The 18,954-nt window shown below is 42.3% G+C and overlaps 1 protein-coding gene across 14 annotated transcripts in view; it reads left to right on the forward strand.

Moving 5' to 3' along the window:
- The window catches only part of CADPS2 (calcium dependent secretion activator 2), a 777,539-nt gene that overhangs the window by 710,612 nt on the left and 47,973 nt on the right, over window positions 1–18,954 (forward strand). For all 14 annotated transcript variants that reach the window (XM_040343717.1, XM_040343721.1, XM_040343726.1 and 11 more), the window contains one exon: window positions 17,021–17,128. In XM_040343717.1, the coding sequence (XP_040199651.1) occupies window positions 17,021–17,128 (108 nt within the window). The remainder of the gene's footprint in view (window positions 1–17,020; window positions 17,129–18,954) is intronic.

Consider the following 18,954-nt stretch of genomic DNA (forward strand, 5'->3'; position numbering starts at 1 on the left):
TGCTGCTTAAATAGTTTTTTTCCAGCAAGAACTCATCCATGTGGTCTTTTATTAAACGTTCCAGTATCTTCCCAACTATAGAAGTTAAACTAACAGGTCTATAGTTACTTGGTAAAGACTTTGTTCCCTTTTTAAATATGGGCACCACATTGGCCCTGCGCCAATCCAGTGGTACTATTCCTGTCTTTAATGAGTCCCTAAATATTAGATACAGTGGCTTTGAAATGACAGAGCTCAACTCACCTAGGATCCGTGGATGGATGCCATCAGGTCCAGGTGCTTTATCCACCTTTATTCTGTCTAAATATTTCTGGACCATATCACTTTTGAGCCATTGTGGATTTGGGGCTGTGTCACTCCCACCCCCATTTTGGACATGAGCTCCCCCATGCTCCATTGTATACACAGAGCTGAAGAAAACATTTAGTAAATTTGCCTTCTCTTTGTCCCCAGTCACCCACTCTAGATTATTTTGTAAGGGGCCTACATGCTCAGACTTCACCTTTTTACTATTAATATATTTAAACAATTTTTTGGGGTTTGTCCTACTATCTTTTGCAATCTGTCGTTCGTTTTGAATTTTTGCATCCTTGATTTCCTTTTTGCATATCCTGTTATATTCTTTGTAACATTTAAACAACACTAGTGTTCCTTCATTTTTATATTTTTTAAAAGCTACTTTCTTATTGTTTATAGCTTTTTTAACTTTGACCGTGAGCCACATAGGTTTTATTTTTAGCCTTTTAAACTTATTGCCCATGGGAACATACTTTGCAGTGAGGTTCCACACAGTCTTTTTGAAGAATTCCCATTTCTGTTCTGTGTTCATCTGTGCCAATAGTCCCTCCCAGTCCAAGTCCTGGAGAGCAGCCCTCATCCTTGGAAAATTTGCTCTCTTAAAATTTAGTGTTTTAATATTTCCTGTATGTATTTCTTGCTTATAGTTAACATTAAATGAAATCATGTTATGATCACTGCTACCCAGGTGTTCCTTTATCTGAACATTAGTAATAAGCTCTGCATGGTTTGAAATTATCAGGTCCAACAGGGCATCATTCCTAGTTGGGGCCTCAATAAACTGCACCATAAAATTGTCCTGCAATAGGTTTTTAAATTTTTGTCCTTTAACTGTCCCAGAAGTGCCATTAATCCAGTCAATTTCTGGGTAGTTAAAATCCCCCATTATTATCACCGTCCCAGACCTTGCAGCCCTTTCCATCTGTGCAAGGAGCTGAGTCTCCACCTCCTCATTAACATTGGGTGGTTTATAACAAACTCCAATGATTAATTTTGAACTACGCACATCTGTATGCAGTTCCACCCATAATGCTTCAGCCTCATCACACTCTCCATCAACCAGGTTCTCTTTCACGCTTGCTTTGAGGTCACTTCTCACATAGAGACAGACCCCTCCACCTTTCCTTTTTACCCTGTCTTTCCGAAAGAGAGCATAGCCAGGAATATTAATAGCCCAGTCATGTGAGGATTGAAGCCAAGTTTCAGCAATACCGATTACATCATAGCTCTCCTCATGCATCAGAGCTTCCAGCTCACCTGTTTTGCTTGGCAGACTTCTGGCATTGGTGAACAAACACCATTGCCAGAATGCATTGCTGGCTGATGATTGGCCAAGCATGCACTATGACCCGCATGCTTGGCCAATAACAGCTTGAGACATAATTGGCCAGGGTGACTTTGGCCAATTATGTCTCAGGGGGTTTAGTACACGCCCCACACTATAAAAGGCCATCTGCAAGTCGGCCTTGTGTAGTGTGTTGTGGTGGTTAAGACAAAGAGAGAGCCCCCCCGCCTCGGGGGAAAATGCTTATTGCCCTGAACTACACATGAGCAATCTTCACTTTATCCGGCCTCCCGACCTAGACCCGGCTGGGTCTCATTCCAGTGTCCTACTCTGTACCTACATTAGTAATCATTCTGTATTGTACTTCCTGACATACTGAACCTTGCTGTACCACAGTTCTGTTAATCTGTTAATCTGAAAATCTGCATTGTCCTGTTTCAACTGCTCCTTTTTATATCAATAAAAACATTTCTGTTAAAAAAAAAGACAGAGAGAGAGAGTGCCATTTATTGCAGGTAGATAGAGCAGGCAGGCTAGTCAGTTAGAGTTACAGTGTGTAGAGGATATATATGCATCCCAGGTGTTGTATATATATTTATACACTGTATTGAGTTTAGCTAGATCCGCTCTTCCTAATTTACTGACAGGCAGGCAGGTGATTGTGCTAGCTGCAGTATTCTCACGTGGTGTACTGTCTGTGTCCTCTGCAGTGTGTACCTAAAGCTACGTGGTGTGTGTAATGTCCATGTCCTCTGCACATTGTGCACCTAACATAAAGCTGGTGTTTCTCATATTTATTCCTAGAGTCAGGAATCTGCTCATATTAATACTACAGGCAGAGGATATTGCTGCAAGTACTTTCACATGGTGTACTGTCTGTGTCATCTGCAGGCCATTAGTATGTCTGGAAGGACAACAAGGAGAGGCAGAGAGTCACGAGCCGATAAAAGAGGGCAGGCAGGCTCTGCGTCTAGAGGCAACAGTGCTGATCGTGGACACGGTGCATCCTCATCAGCACATGGCCATGGGACACGCTTGTCCTTTTTTTCGGCAGCTGGCCGTGTTGAGCCGCAACATGCCGAACACTTGGTAGAGTGGATGACCAAGCTGTCCTCATCCGCCTCATCCTCTCTCACCCAGGCTCAGGGTACTTTGTCTGGCAAAGTAGCTGCCAACGCGGCCTCTTCCCTCTGCTCAATGGCATCAGTCACTCCTTCCCTAGCCCTACCATGTCATCCTGAGGAGTCCCCCGAATTGTTTGACCACAGTGGGATGCGCAGTGTTTTGAAGGCTCCGATGATGGTACACAGCTAGAGGAAGGCAGTAACGTGAGCCCAGAGAGAGGGGGGTGCCCAAGAAGGACAGCAATCTGGCAGTCATGTTCCCCCAGCTGCAGCATACTGCCAGGTTTTTTTACAGTGATGAGGAGGGAGGGGATGATGAGGTCACTGACTCTACATGGGTGCCTGAGAGGAGGCGGCGGCACATCTCCAACGAACAAAGCGGACCTCTCCTTGCTCCTCATCAGCTGGGACCTCTAACCCCACTATACCCTCAGTCCTCTCTGAAGCCTGCACTGATAGGACTGAAGTTGTAGAATTAGGTGTGTCACAGGCAAGTACTTGCGGGCAATCTACTATCGGTACACCAATGGCAGATTGTACCAGGCAAATTTCCCTGCCCCAGCTGCTGCAGAACCTAAATAAGTTCTCTCCCAGCCATCCACATGCCCAGCGGTTGAATGCTAGCTTAAACTGCTGCCTTTTCAGTTGGTAGATTCTGCCACCTTCCGCGAGTTTGTGGAATGTGCGGTACCTCAGTGGCAAGTTCCCAAATGCCACTTTTTCTCACGGAAGGCGATTCCGGCTCTCTACCAGCATGTGAAAGGCGATGTCCATGCCTCACTGGACAGGGTGGTCAGTGGTAAGGTGCATATTACCGCTGACTCATGGTCCAGCAGACATGGACAGGGACATTACCTATCTTTTATGGCGCATTGGGTGACTCTGCTGGCAGCTGGGAAGCACACAGGACAAGGTACAGTAATGTTGGAGGTTGTTCCACCACCATGCCTCCAAAATGCCACTACTGGTTGTGACACACCTCTCTCCTCCACCCACTCCTTCTTCTTCCTCTGTGGCCTCTTCCTGTGCTGATGTGTCCTTGAAACCAGCGGTGCTTCGTAGGTGTTCAAGGGGCTACGCAGGTATGCAGGCAAACTGATGCCATGCGGTGCTTGAGCTGGTGTGCTTGGGGGACAGGAGCCACACTGGGCCAGAGGTTCTGTCAGCTCTGCAGAGGCAGGCTCAGAGGTGGTTGCCACGCCAGCTTAAGCCAGGAATGGTGGTTTGCGACAATGGCACCAACCTCCTCTCCGCTCTGCGACAGGGACAATTGACCCATGTGCCCTGTTTTGCTCATGTTTTTAACTTGGTGGTGCAGCGGTTCTTGGGCAGGTACCGAGCTTACAGGATGTCCTGAAGCAGGCCAGGAAAGTCTGTGTGCATTTCCGACGGTCGTATAATGCCAGTGTTCGGCTTACAGACCTCCAAAAGGAATACAACCTGCCCAAGAACCGCCTAATCTGTGACATGCCCACCAGGTGGAACTCTACGTTGGCCATGCTGCAGCAGCTGCACACGCAGCAGAGGGCCATTAATGAGTGTCTGTGCCAATATGGTAGCAGGACAGGGTCAGGGGAGCTTGTTTTTTCCCCCACGCCAGTGGGCCATGATCAGGGATGCATGCACTGTCCTGTCACCATTTGAGGAGGCCACGAGGATGGTGAGCAGAGACAGTGCATGCATCAGTGAAACTGTCCCTCTTATTCAACTGTTGGAGCACACGCTGCGTGAAATAATGGACAGGACCCTTGAGGCAGAACAGAGGGAGGAAGACTTCCTTATCTCTCAAGGCCCCCTTTATCCAGACAGTGTTTTTGCTTGCCCGCCTATCACACAGGAAGAGGAGGAGGAGGAGGAGGATTGTGTCAGCATGGAGGTGGAGCCTAGCACTCAGCATCAGCAGCAGTCTTCAAGGGATCAATTACAGTCCCAAGAAACCCATGGACTTGTACGTGGCTGGGAAGAGGTGGCTGCGGATCATGTCGTTCTCAGTGACCCAGAGGACTTTGCACTGAATGCCTCAGCAAACCTACGTTGTATGGCCTCCCTGATCCTGCAAAGCCTGCGGAAGGATCCTCGTATTCGTGCTATCAAAGAGAGGGATCATTACTGGCTGGCAACCTTTCTTAAACCACGTTACAAGAGTAAGGTTGCGGACCTTATCTTGCCGGCGCAGAGGGAGCAGAAAATGAAACATCTTCCGGAGGCCTTGCAGAAAAGTCTGCAACGCGTTCCCAAAGACTGGGAGGTTACAAAATCCTGGTCCTGGACAACGTGTTGCTGAGGCTTCGGTCAGTCACAGAAGGAGCGGTGGAGAAGGTGGCCGTCTGACCGGTGCGTTGAGACAATTTTTTAGTCTGCAGCCCCAAGGTATGACTGGTTCCAGCAACCATCGTCAGCGTCTGTTTTACATGGTGCAGGAATACCTAGGGGCAAGATTAGACTTGGACACCTTTCCCACCGAAAATCCTCTGGCTTACTGGGTCTTGAGGATGGATCACTGGCCAGAGCTTGCACAGTACGCAATTGAGCTACTGGCTTGTCCTGCATCCAGCGTTCTTTCAGAACGCACATTCAGTGCTGCTGGAGGCTTTGTAACCGATCACAGGGTGCGCCTCTCCACCGACTCGGTCGATCGACTGACCTTCATAAAAATGAATCAGGCTTGGATCACCACCAGCTACCAAGCACCTGATGCTGTTGTAACTGAATATTTTTTTTTTAAATGTCAGATCCCTTCAAGACTGCCTATGCTGATGCTGAGTGACTATCCTTTTCCTTTTCCTTTTCAATGATCATGCTGATAGGTTGTAAGAACATTTTTGGTTCTGGGCACCGCCACCAGTGGCTAAGGCCCAATTTTTCTGCCCCTGTTTAACAGGGGCGTGTAATTACAATTTTTGATGCAATACTTTGCAGCGTACTCATTCCTGTGCTCCAACTAGAGTATCTGTGAGGGGTTGCAGTGTTGTGGCACCAGCACCACCACCAACAAAGGCCCAATTTTTCTGCCCCTGTTGAACAGGGGCATGTAATTACAATTCTTGATCTAATATTTCACAGCAGGGCCCATTCCTGCACCCACCAAGAGTAACTGTGAGGACTTAGTGTTGTGCCATCAGTGCCAGCACCAAAGGCCCAATTTTTCTACCACTGTTCAACAATGGCATGCAATTACAATTCTTGATATAATAGTTCACACAGCAGGGCGTTCCAGCGCCCACCAAGACTAACTGTGAGGGCTTACAGTGTTGTGGCAACACCTAGGGCCCAAATTTATGCAGAGTATATACGGCAGGCCCCTACTTTAAAACATCCAACTTACAAACGACTCCTACTTGCAAACGGAAGGAAACAACAGGAAGTGGGAGGAAATATACCCCTAGGAAGGGAAATTCTCTTCTGTAAGAGGCGTCTCCTGTCCACTGATGCTTTATCACCAATCTTTGTTTCACAAAAAAAAAAACATTTTCAAAAATTCATTTGTCATTGGGACAGAAAGTGAATTGCATTCTTCTGAACAGATGCACACATACAGCAAAACAAATGTTACAGGGGTGATGACCCTTCTCTGTTTTCAGAAAAGCTTAAAAATAGAAACACCCATCTGTGTACCTTCTTAGAACCGTATATTGGTATATGAATACATTCAGATTTTATAATACAGTAAAACCTTGGTTTGAGAGCAATTTGCAAGACAAGCAAAATTGTTAGATACATTTTGACTTGATATACAAGCAATGTCTTGATATACGAGTACTGTCATGTCACAACTGAGTATAAAATAGAAGAGAGGCGTATTTAAGTGTAGCAATATGATTAGATGTAATGAAGGTACAACATTTAGAAACTCACATGGTTGATGATTAAAACAGGCACATCTAAGTATGCAGGCATCCGGTGTAAAGCTGTCCACATAGACCATTCTCCTCACCGCCATTGATGTCGTCCCTTCCACTAGCGGTTCAAGCCTCGCTTTCAGATCGTTCTACTACAGGGTAGTCTTCCCAGTCAAGATTGCAGACTGATGGCGGTTAGAGCCGGCCTATGTGGATCGCTTTATCCCGGATGCCTGCATGCGTAGATGTTCCTCTTTTTAATCATCAACCATGTGAGTTGCTAAATGTTGTACCGTCATTAAAGGTAACCATATTGCTACACTTAGAGGTACCTCTCTTCTCTTTATGCTCTGTAGCTACTGCTGGATTTTGCTTCTAATCCCCATGGGGATGCTGCCATTTGTGGATGGACATTTTATGGTTACACAACTTATCACATTGCTATAATCTTTTCATATGGACTTTAAACTGAAGGTGCTTATGAATGTGGAACAAAACATTTGAGGTTTCCATTATTTCTTATGGGAAAATCTGCTTTGATATACAAGTGCTTTGGATTACAAGCATGCTTCCGGAACTAATTATGCTCTCAATCCATGGTTTTACTGTAATCGTCTATTCAAGACCAAGTCCAATGGTGCTAGATCTGGGATCGAACGTTTGGGCACCCCAGGTAAAAATTTGTATTAATGTGCATAACGAAGCCAAGGAAAGATGGAAAAATCTCCAAAAGGCATCAAATTACAGATTAGACCTTCTTATAATATGTCAAAAAAAGTTAATTTTATTTCCATCATTTACACTTTCAAAATTACAGAAAACAAAAAAATGGCGTCTGCAAAAGTTTGGGCACCCTGCAGAATTTATAGCATGCACTGTCCCCTTTGCAAAGCTGAGACCTGCCAGTGTCATGGATTGTTTAAAATCATTGTCTGGGAAGACCAGGTAATGTCAATCTCAAAGGTTTTAAAATGCCCAGACTCATCTGACCTTGCCCCAACAATCAGCACCATGGGTTCTTCTAAGCAGTTGTCTAGAAAACTGAAACTGAAAATAGTTGACGCTCACAAAGCTGGAGAAGGCTATAAGAAGATAGCAAAGTGTTTTCAGATGTCAATATCCTCTGTTCGGAATGTAATTAAGAAATGGCAGTCATCAGGAACAATGAAAGTTAAAGCAAGATCTGGAAGACCAAGAAAAATATCAGACAGAACAGCTTGCAGGATTGTGAGAAAAGCAATTCAAAACCCACGTTTGACTGCACGATCCCTCCAGAAAGATCTGGCAGACACTGGAGTTGCGGTACACTATTCCACTATAAAGAGATACTTGTACAAATATGGTCTTCATGGAAGAGTCATCAGAAGAAAACCTCTTCTACGTCCTCACCACAAAAATCAGCATTTGTACTTTGCAAATTAACATATAGACAAGCCTGATGCATTTTGGAAACAAGTTCTGTGGACCGATGAGGTTAAAATAGAACTTTTTGGCCGGAATGAGCAAAGGTACGTTTGGAGAAGTAAGGGCACAGAATTTAATGAAAAGAACCTCTGTCCAACTGTTAAGCATGGGGTGTATCAATCATGCTTTGGGGTTGTATTGCAGCCAGTGGCACAGGGAACATTTCACGAGTAGAAGGAAAAATGGATTCAATAAAATTTCAGCAAATTTTGGATGGTAACTTGATGCCATCTGTAAAAAAGCTGAAGTTAAAGAGAGGATGGCTTCTAAAAATGGATAATGATCCTAAACACACCTCGAAATCCACGGGGGATTGCCATGGCCTTCACAATCTCCTGACCTCAACATAATTGAAAATCTATGGATAGACCTTAAAAGAGCAGTGCGTGACAGACGGCCCAGACATCTCAAAGAACTGGAAGACTTTTGTAAGGAAGAATGGGCAAAGATACCTCAAACAAGAATTGAAAGACAATTGGTTGGATACAAAAAGTGTTTACAAGCTGTGATACTTGCCAAAGGGGGCAGTACAAGATATTAACTCTGCAGGGTGCCCAAACTTTTGCAGACGTCATTTTTTTGTTTTCTGTAATTTTGAAAGTGTAAATGATGGAAATAAAATCTAACTTTTTTTGACATATTATAAGAATGTCTAATCTGTAATTTGATGCCTTTTGGAGATTTTTCCATCTTTCCTTGGCTTTGTTATGCACATTTATACAAATTTTTACCTGGGGTGCCCAAACTTTCGATCCCCACTGTAGCGATTTGTGAAGCTTTCAAAATGTTTGCGTAAATTTCTTGAAGCCATTAAAGCACTCTTCATGGTGCTGAATAAAGTTCAGAAGTCTTATCCATATAGGTGGCATCCTCATTCACTTAAATACCTGGGTATACAGATCATACCTGCTTATTCGTCCTTATACTTGGCTAATAATGTGCCTTTATTTAGGGACATTAGTGACATGTTAAAGCATTGAAATACATACCCTATTTCATGGTTGGGTAGGGTTATTGTCCTAAAAATGTCTATCATGCCAGTGTCTGTTCCCATGTCCCAATTAAAGGTGCTTAAATTATGGTTTCTCAATTTTATCTGAAGCAATAAAGCACAATGGGTAGCCAGTTCTGTGGTCTTTTCTTCAATGCACTGTGGTGGCCTAGGTGCACCCGATGTTCCTTAAAATTATTTTGCTCCTCACCTTCGCCTTGTCCTGGTCCTCTCAGACGGCATCAAATGGATGATCAGAAATTGAAATGGGCTCCCTCAACACTGCTCATCCTTGCTCTCTGCTTTGGTCCCCTTTTAACTCCAAGATCCTAAATTGCAGGGATTATTTTTTAGCCCCGATGCTTTTTACTCTGAAGATTTGGTGTACCTGTGTCACAAGGTTCTCTCTTCACCATGCCCTCCTCTATCTAACATACTCTTTAATCCCACTATCCCTGACAGCTTATCTTATGCCCGTGTATCAACCTGGGCTGAGGCTGGTTTGTTTCAGCTTCAATAATTGGTCTATCTAGTCACTTGCAGATTGCGTATCTCCAGACTAAATACCACATTCCTAAACATATGGGGGTTTTGTCTACCTCCAAATTAAACCTCTCTCCACGCTTTTACCTTCTCTTATATTGTCTAAACCTACTGCCTTTGAACTTATCTGCGCTCAAGTCCCCCACCCATTACATCTAATTTCATCTATCTATAAACTACTTCATGACGCTAACCCAACTTCCACAGATTATCACCCTATATGTGTAAATGGTCATTTATTCTGCAACGTCCCATCTCTCTCTCTTGTTGAAACAAAATATGATTATCTACATCTAAAATATCTAGATGCGTGGCACAGAGAGAGAAGGCTTACACAATTTGAATGTTCTGGTACAGAACACCTGAAGTTTTACATTGTCAGGATCGTTCCCTTTCCCCTCTGTGTTGGCACTATGGTAGAACTAGAGGTACCCGTTTTCATATTTTATGGCAATGTGAGGTTATTGTGCCTTTTTTGGACTATGGTAATTTCCCTGCTCCGAGTATTAGATCACTCGCTCCCGCTTGGATTCGCTACATTATCTCTTAGACCTTCCTTTTCCTGATATTGGAAAACTTTTAAATAAGCTTGCTTTCATTATACTATTAGTGGCCAAAGAGAATTATTCCACTACACTGGTTATCCCCTACCCCCCCCCCCCCTCCCAGGTTCAGCTCCTGAAGGTGATTTCAGAAATACACAGGATATGGGATTCCTCAGAGTTTTGCTCCCCTCCCAGTCTTGACTGATCAAGACTGGCGGGGGACATGACTCCCAAGCTGGGTTATCCCTCCAATTCTTTATCCAGGCCCCTGGTGTATTTCTCTTATGTTTTTGTTTCCTTTAGTGAATTCAGCTTTATTGTTCATCTTAAGGTTATATTCACGTGATGCAAATGCTCTTTTTTTTTTCTTTTTCAAATTTCTTATGTTTTTACTTATTATAGATCTTTAATTCACTATGCTCATTGACTTCCACGTATGATCCTGTTTCCAATTGTGATGTCTTTATATGACTTATTTTTGTAGATTTTGTAAAACTATTAAAAATACAATTATGAAAAGCATGGCCACATAATAAAAGAATACAAATGGATAGTAAACTAAATAGGTTACAAATCCTTGCATTATTTTACATATTTCCATAGCTTATTTTTTTGTAGTTGGTTGAAGTACCCATGTTTTCCACCATATTGTGATGGTGCTTATTGAAGATTCTAGCAATACAGCTAAAGGTGACCACAATGATGAGAAATGCTGCAAAGCTTAAAGTGAAAGATGCTCAAAAATCTTGCAGCACATGTTGATACCAAATTGTTTAAACTTAAAGTTGAATTGTTCAGCAAAGAGGAATGAGGCTTAAAAAAAGATATCAAAAGCACTGGTAAGAGCTAACACAAACTACTCCCAGGATCATCCATGGTACGACAGCTTTGATGATCTTTACCCACACCATGTCCCTGGCTTTAAAATCCATTATCTTTATTAAATAGAATAAGCTGAGAGCCGTTGCAAACATGTCCAGAGATTAGACGACAAACAAAAAAAAGAATAAAATTTAATAAAGTTCTAATGCCTTGTATACACAATCGGAATTTCCGATGGAAAAAGTCAGACTAAATTTTTTCATCACAAATTCCGATCGTGTGTATGCCCCTTCTGAGTTTTTCCATCGGAAATTCCGACTGACTTAGAAAGAAAACATGTTCTCTATTTTTCCAATGAAAATTCCGTTTGTCTGTATGGAACTCCAACGGAGAATAAACCATGCATGCTCAGAATCAAGTCGACGCATGCTCGGAAGCATTGAACTTCATTTTTCACAGCTCGTCATCGTGTTGTATGTCACCGCGGTTTGGACAGTCAGAATTTGGTGTGACAGTGTGTATGCAAGACGGCTTGAATGGAATTCCGTCAGAAAAATCCGTCAGAGTTTATCGCAACGGAAATTTCGATCGTGTGTACAGGGCATTGGTGTCATTAAACTCACATCACTAAAACATATTAATACATGCTGCATTACATGCTGTTCATGCTCCCTTAGTCACTATAGGATTCATTTTCTGTATTCTGCAAAAACCCTAGTTGTTTCAGGAGTCAGCCGCTGGGATGACCAGATATATGTAGCCACACAAGAAAACTGTGACCAAACAATGTATAATGAAGTAAAATTGTTAACAGCAAGCAAAAAGACATGCGCATACCAGCAAATAGGAACAGAAACCTAGCAAACTAACTATAAACAATATGTACAAATAATTACAATTTGGGAAGCAAGGGTAATGGGCAATGCAAGAAAAAAGGTAAATCAGGGCTGGGTACAGGAAGAAGGCAAGTAGCAGTAAGAGAACAGGATGCAAGGATAGCTCAAGAAAGGATGAATATGGCAGCAAGAAAGGCAATCAAAATACTGACACAAGTTGCAATAGTAGAGGTGGGACTTAAGTACCCTCCAGCAGGTCGTGCAATTAGTTTTACATGGCTATGGCTGCTGGGAGACACCGGTGAAAACAAACTACAGCTTTTAGCCCGAGAACCACAATGCTACCAGCAGGTTAGCCAGGTCCTAATAAGTTGATTCTGCTGTTCTTGATTTCCCCCTTCAGTTCATGTTTCCTCTGTAGTTGGGAATTGCTCAGTTTTCAGTGTATTTTCTACCCTGAGCATTTCCTCCCTATCACATTTGAGCAGCCCAAAATGTGAGCGTATATACAATAGTAAATTACAGCTCATTTCCTCCCTCCTCCTCAAAGCCTACTAACCAGCTAAACACAATTGGAGTAGGATATTGCATTTTGATAGAGGGAGGCTGTACCTCTTTGCTAATCTAAGGCAATACCTGGAGGGGCGTGGCACAGCTTGTGACTGGCAGAAATCCACCCACACCATGTTATTTGCCAAAAAATAATAAAGATTTAATTTCAAATATATATTTCTTTATACTGTACATATTTAAAACAGTTTATTGATATTATTTATTTCCTCCATATGCCAAAGGCTGCTTTTTAATATTTTGAACATGTGACCAATAGCAGCGGACTAGAAGCTCATCCTGCCACTGTTTCCCTGCAGACAGGCTGGGGAAGAGAGCTGGGTCATGTGCCAGCTGTATATCGATTAGGAAATTTAGTACTTGGATGTGTTTTTTTAATTAAAATAATTTACAGTGCCATCATCCACACACAGAAAGACAAATAATACTGTAAATGATACCTTGTGTGTTTAGTGCCACTTTAACTTCTTGCCGACCAGCCCTAGTCATTGTACCGTGACAGGTCGGCTCTCCTGCGCAAACCGCCAAAGTTGTACGTCGGTGTTTGCACAGGAGATAGCCCATCCCCCCTACAGTTAGAACGTACCCAGGGAACACACTTAACCCCTTGATCGCCCCCGGTGTTAACCCCTTCCCTGCCAGTGTAATTTTTACATTGATCAGTGCATTTTTAGATCACTGATCAAAGTAATAATGTCACTGATCCCCAAAAAGTGTCGCAGTCCCAATAAAAATCGCAGATCGACGTTATTACCAGTAAGAACAATAAAAAAACGAAAGTCCCTAAATCTTTCTCGTAGTTTGTAGACGCGATACCTTTTTGTGCAAACCATTCAATATACACCTATTGCAATTTTTTTTTTACCAAAAATATGTAGAATAATATATATCTGCCTAAACTGATGAATACATTTTTTGTATATTTCTTTTATATGTATAGCAGAAAGTAAAAAAAAAAGTATACATTTTTTTTAAAATGGTCTGTTTTTTTTTGTTTATAGCGCAAAAAATAAAAACCGCAGAGGTGATCAATCACCACCAAAAGAAAGCTCTATTTGTGGGGAAAAAAAGGAAGTCAATTTTTTATGGTCACAACGTCGCACGACCGTGCAATTGCCAGTTAAAGCGACGCAGTGTCGTATCGCAAAAAAAAGCCCCCGGCCATTAAGGGGACAAATCCTTCCGGGGCTGAAGTGGCTAAAGGATATGCTTTATTGTAGGTTTAGACATGCTTTTAACATATCTCAGTGGGTATTTGGCAATCTCCAGCACTGTTTGAAACTTGCTAACGCGTACTAGAAACATGTTCAGCCCAGGAAGAATTGGCTGCTCAATGACCGGGCCATTTTTGCGATACGGCACTGCGGCGCTTTAACTGACAATTGTGCGGTTGTGCGACGTGGCTCCCAAATAAAATTGACGTCTCCTTTTTTCCCACAAATAGGGCTTTCTTTTGGTGGTATTTGATCACCTCTGCGTTTTTTTTGTTTTTTTTTGGCCTTTAAACAAAAGTAAAGTGGCAATTTTGAAAAAAACACTGTCTCTTACTTTTTGCTATAGTAAATATGCCAATTTTAAAAAAATGTTTAGGCTGATATCATTCATCTACATATTTTTGGTAAAAAAAATTGCAATAAGCGTATATTGATTTGTTTGCGCAAAAGTTATAGCAATTACAAACTATGGGAAAGATTTATTTATTTTATACTAGTAATGGGGGTGATCTGCGATAATTTTGCGGTGTTGCGTCGGACACTTTTGACACATTTTTGGGAGCATTGACATTTACAGAGCGATGAGTGCTATAAATATGCACTGATTACTATGTAAATGTCACTGGCAGGGTAGGGGTTAACACTAGGGGGCGATCAAGGCGTTAATTGTGTTCCCTACGGTGTGTTATAACTGTGTGGGGAGGGGGACTCACTATAGGAGATGACAGATCGTGTTTTCTACTTTGTAGAAAGACACGATCTGTCCTTCTCCTCCTCAGACAGCACAGGGATTTGTGTGTTTACTCCCGTGCTCCCACTCGTGCACGCGATCCTGGCTTTCCTAGGCGAAGCCCTATATATATAGAATTTTGCCCAGGAGCGCCATTCTGCTGCAGTATATCTGTGTGAGTGGGTCGGGAACTGGTTAAAGCTATAAATTGGAAGATACATATTTGGCACTGCCTGTCTTGAGTTGAAGCTATAAGAACTTCATGAAAACTTACATTGTGTGTATGAAAAATAAACTGTAATAATTAACAGTAGTTAACCTCAACCTTACACACAAAAATTCAGTTGAGCCCAAAAAGATACTGTCTTCCAAAAAAATACATAATTCGTCACTTTTATCCCAAAAAATACAAGTTTTCCTAATTTTGGAATAATGCAAGGAGACCTTGAGATCATTCTTTTTGAGTACAGCATAGCCCAATGTGATAATGTACTTCTCTTATTGACACACTGTAGTTTTGCATTGCAATACATTTTGCGTCACTTTTCTATTAATGAAATAACCACTTTAAAGTGTATCTAAAATGCCAAAATGTTGTCTTTTTTTCTTTTAGTGGTAAAGGATTAGGACTCCTATTATGTCATCTATTTCACCCCTTCGCATTTCTCACCTGATCCCAAGTGCACAGTCCTGACAGTTTTTTTACTGCCATTAGTGCCCAATATGGAGATTTATTCTCTACTTTTCACTGGTACTGAAAGTGAGTCCAACATTTTGGGCTGGTACCATTACAAGAATAAAGGGCAAATTGGGACACTTGTTCATAGTGAAATGTGTCAAGAGATTTCTTCTCGCTCTGCAGGCCAGGAAGTGATGGGAAATCTTTCAAATGGGGGCACAGATGGCCAAAAATATCTAAAATGTTAACTGCATATGCTTTTTTAAATGAGAGAAAAAGTTTTGACTTTGGATATACTTTACTTACACAGAGCAAGCTCACAAATTTTATCTGAATTGTATAATATATATATATATATATATATATATATATATATATATATATATATACACACACACACACACACACACACACACACACACACACACACACACACACACACATACACAGTCCATCCAGAAAGTATTCACAGTGCTTCACTTTTTTCACATTTTGTTATGTTATAGCCTTATTCCAAAAATGGATTAACGTAATTATTTTCCTCAAAATTCTACATGCAATACCCCATAATGACAACGTGAAAGCAGTTTGTTTGAAATATTTGCAAATTTAGTAAAATGTTTAAATTAAAAACAAATCACATGCACCTAAGTAGTAACAACCTTTGCCATGATACTCAAAATTTAGCTCAGGTGCATTCTGTTTTCACTAAACATCCTTGAGGTGTTTCTATAACTTAATTGAAGTCCACCTGTAGTAAATTCATACTCCTACAGTTAGCAGTGCACGTCGGAGCACAAACCAAGCCATGAAGTCCAAGGAATAGTCTGTAGACCTTTGAGACAAGATTGTATTGAGACACAGATCTGGGGAAGGGTACACAAAGATTTCTGCAGCATTGAAGGTCCCAATGAGCACAGCAGCCTCCATCATCCGTAAAGGCAAGAAGTTTGGAACCACCAGGACTCTTCCTAGAGTGGGTGACCCAGGGGAGAAGGGCCTTAGTCAGAGAGGTGACCAAGAACACAAAGGTCACGCTGATAAAACTCTAGCATTTCTCTTCCAGAAAAGCAACTATCGCTACAGCACTCCATCAATCATTCCTGTATTGTAGAGTGGCCAGACGGAAGCCACTACACAGCAAATGGCACATGATAGCCCGCCTGAAGTTTGCCAAAGGGCACTTAAAGGACTCTCGGACCATGAGAAACAAAATTCTCTGCTCTGATGAAACAAAAATGTAATGCTTTGTCGTTAATGGCAAGCGTCATATCTGGAGGAAACTCATCGCCTGGCTAAAACCATCCCTACAGTGAAGCATGGTGGTGGCAGCATCATGCTGTGGGGATGTTTTTCAGCGGCAGGAGCTGGGAGACTAGTCAGGATCAAGGGAAAGATAAATGCAGCAATGTACAGAGACATCCTTGATGAAAATCTGCTCCAGAGCGCTCTGGACCTCAGACTGGGGTGAAGGTTAATCTCCCAACAGTATAACGACCCTAAACACACAGCCAAGATAACAAAGGAGTTGCTATGGAACAACTCTGTTAATGTCCTTAAGTGGCCCAGCCAGAACTCAGACTTGAACCCGATAGAACATCTCTGGAGAGATCTGAAAATGGCTGTGCACCGACGCTCCCCATCCAACCTGATGGAGCTTGAGAGGTCCTGCAAAGAATGGGAGAAACTGCTCAAATAGGTGTGCCGAGCTTGTAGCATCATACGCAAAAAGACTTGAGGCTGTAGTTGGTGCCAAAGGTGCTTTAACAAAGTATTGAGCAAAGGCTGTGAATACTTATGTACATCAGATTTTTTTATTTATTTTTATAAATTTGCAAATATTTCAAGCAAACTTCTGTCACATTGTTGTCATGGAGTATTGTTTGTAGAATTTTGAGGAAAATAATGAATTTAATCCATTTTGGAATGAAGCTGTAACATAACAAAATGTGGAAAAAGTAAAGCGCTGTGAATACTTTCCGGATGTACTGTGTGTATATGTATATATACACACTGCATACTGTATATGCACTACAGTAATTTTTTCTGAATACAAAGTAAATGTTACCTTTTCATTTCAGAAACCTGGACTGGACCTTGCAGACACCTATATCACGTTCGTGCGACAAAATCAAGATATTTTACGGGAAAAAATCAATGAGGAAATGTATATAGAAAAGTTATTTGATGTAAGTAATTCATAATAAAACATTACTAACTAAAAAAATGCATCGCTTCATTATCTAACCAGGTTAGAGTTGTGCATTTTTCTTGGTCTTTTGTATTTCACGTCTGAATGCTATATATATATATATATATATATATATATATATATATATATATATATATATATATATATATACCGTATTTATCGGGGTATAGCGCGCACCCCTAAAGTTGCCCAAATTCCTGTGGAAAAAAAGATGTTTTGTACTTAGTTTTGGTGTCTTGCGCGGCATTCATCGGCGGCCTCGTCGGGTCCGGCGTCCGTCTGCGGCTTTGGGTGTCCTCTTCGTCGGGTCCGGCGTCCTTCTGCGGCGTCCTTGCCCCGCTCGTTTCCCGCGCCGAGTTTGAATACTGTGCCGACATATACCGAGCGCAGTACACTCGTGTATCGTCAGGCAGGCTCGGCAACTCTCGCGCTGACGTCCTGTACGCTCAGGACGTCAGTACGATCGGCGCCGAGACTGCCCGAAGATACACGAGTGTACTGCGCTCGGTAGATGCCGGCGCAGTATTCAAACTCGTGGCGGGAAAGCGGGTATCGGCGTATATCGCGCACCCACGATTTTGCCCTGATTTTCAGGGCAAAATAGTGCGCGGTATACGCCGATAAATACGGTATACACACGACTTCACCTCTGGAAGATTTACCCCCTTCATGACCATTTTTTGCGATACGACAATGCGTTACTTAAACTTTACCCAAATAAAATTTATGTCCTTTTTTCACACAAATAGAACTTTCTTTTTTGGTGGTATTTGATCACCTCTGCGTTTTTTCTTTTGTTTGTTTTTTTGGCACTATAAAAAAAACTGACATTTTTGAAAAGAAAAACAATATTTTTTACTTTCTGCTAGAAAACATCTAATGTTTGGATATAAAGGGCCAGATCCACGTAGCGCGGCACATTGTTCGGTCCGGCGTAACGTATCTCGGATACACTACGCCGCCGCAACTTACAACGTATTTTCCGTATCCTCAAAGAATTTGCGCCGTAAGTTACGGAGGCGTAGTGTAACTGTGTTGGTGTAAGGGCGCACAATTCAAATGGATGAGATGGGGGCGTGTTTTATGTTAATACGTCTTGACCCGACGTAAATGACGTTTTTTCTGAACGGCGCATGCGCCGTCCGTGGGGGTATCCCAGTGCGCATGCTCCAAATTAACCCGCAACAAGCCAATGCTTTCGACATGAACGTAATTCTACGCAAAGCCCTATTCGCGAACGACTTGCACAAACGACGTAAAATTTTCCAAAATTCGACGCAGGAACGACGTCCATACTTAACATAGGATACGCCTCATATAGCAGGGGTAACTTTACGCCGGAAAAAGCCTCACGGAAACGACGTAAAAAAATGCGCCGGTCGGACGTACGTTTGTGGATTGGCGTATCTAGCTAATTTGCATACTCAACGCGGAAATCGACGGAAGCGCCACCTAGCGGCCAGCGTAAATATGCACCTTAGATCCGACGGCGTACTAAGACGTTAGTTTGATTTTCTAATTTTAGCTTTGTTGTGCCCTTGTTTAGGTTGGTTTAGCGCATTAGTCCCCCCCCCCCCCCCGTTTTTGTACTAAGACGTACGCCAGTCGGATCTAGCCCAGCTTCAGGCGTATCTTGTTTTGTGGATACAAAACAAAGATACGCTGGAGCAAACTAGAAGTTACGCTGCGTATCAATAGATACGCCGTCGTAACTTCTTCGTGGATCTGGCCCCTAATGTTTGGATATGCTATCTATACCATAAAAGGTTAACAGCCGGTGATCCCTGTTATGATGTATTCTAA

Source organism: Rana temporaria, chromosome 3, assembly GCF_905171775.1.
Source record: "Rana temporaria chromosome 3, aRanTem1.1, whole genome shotgun sequence".
Lineage (NCBI taxonomy): Eukaryota > Metazoa > Chordata > Amphibia > Anura > Ranidae > Rana > Rana temporaria.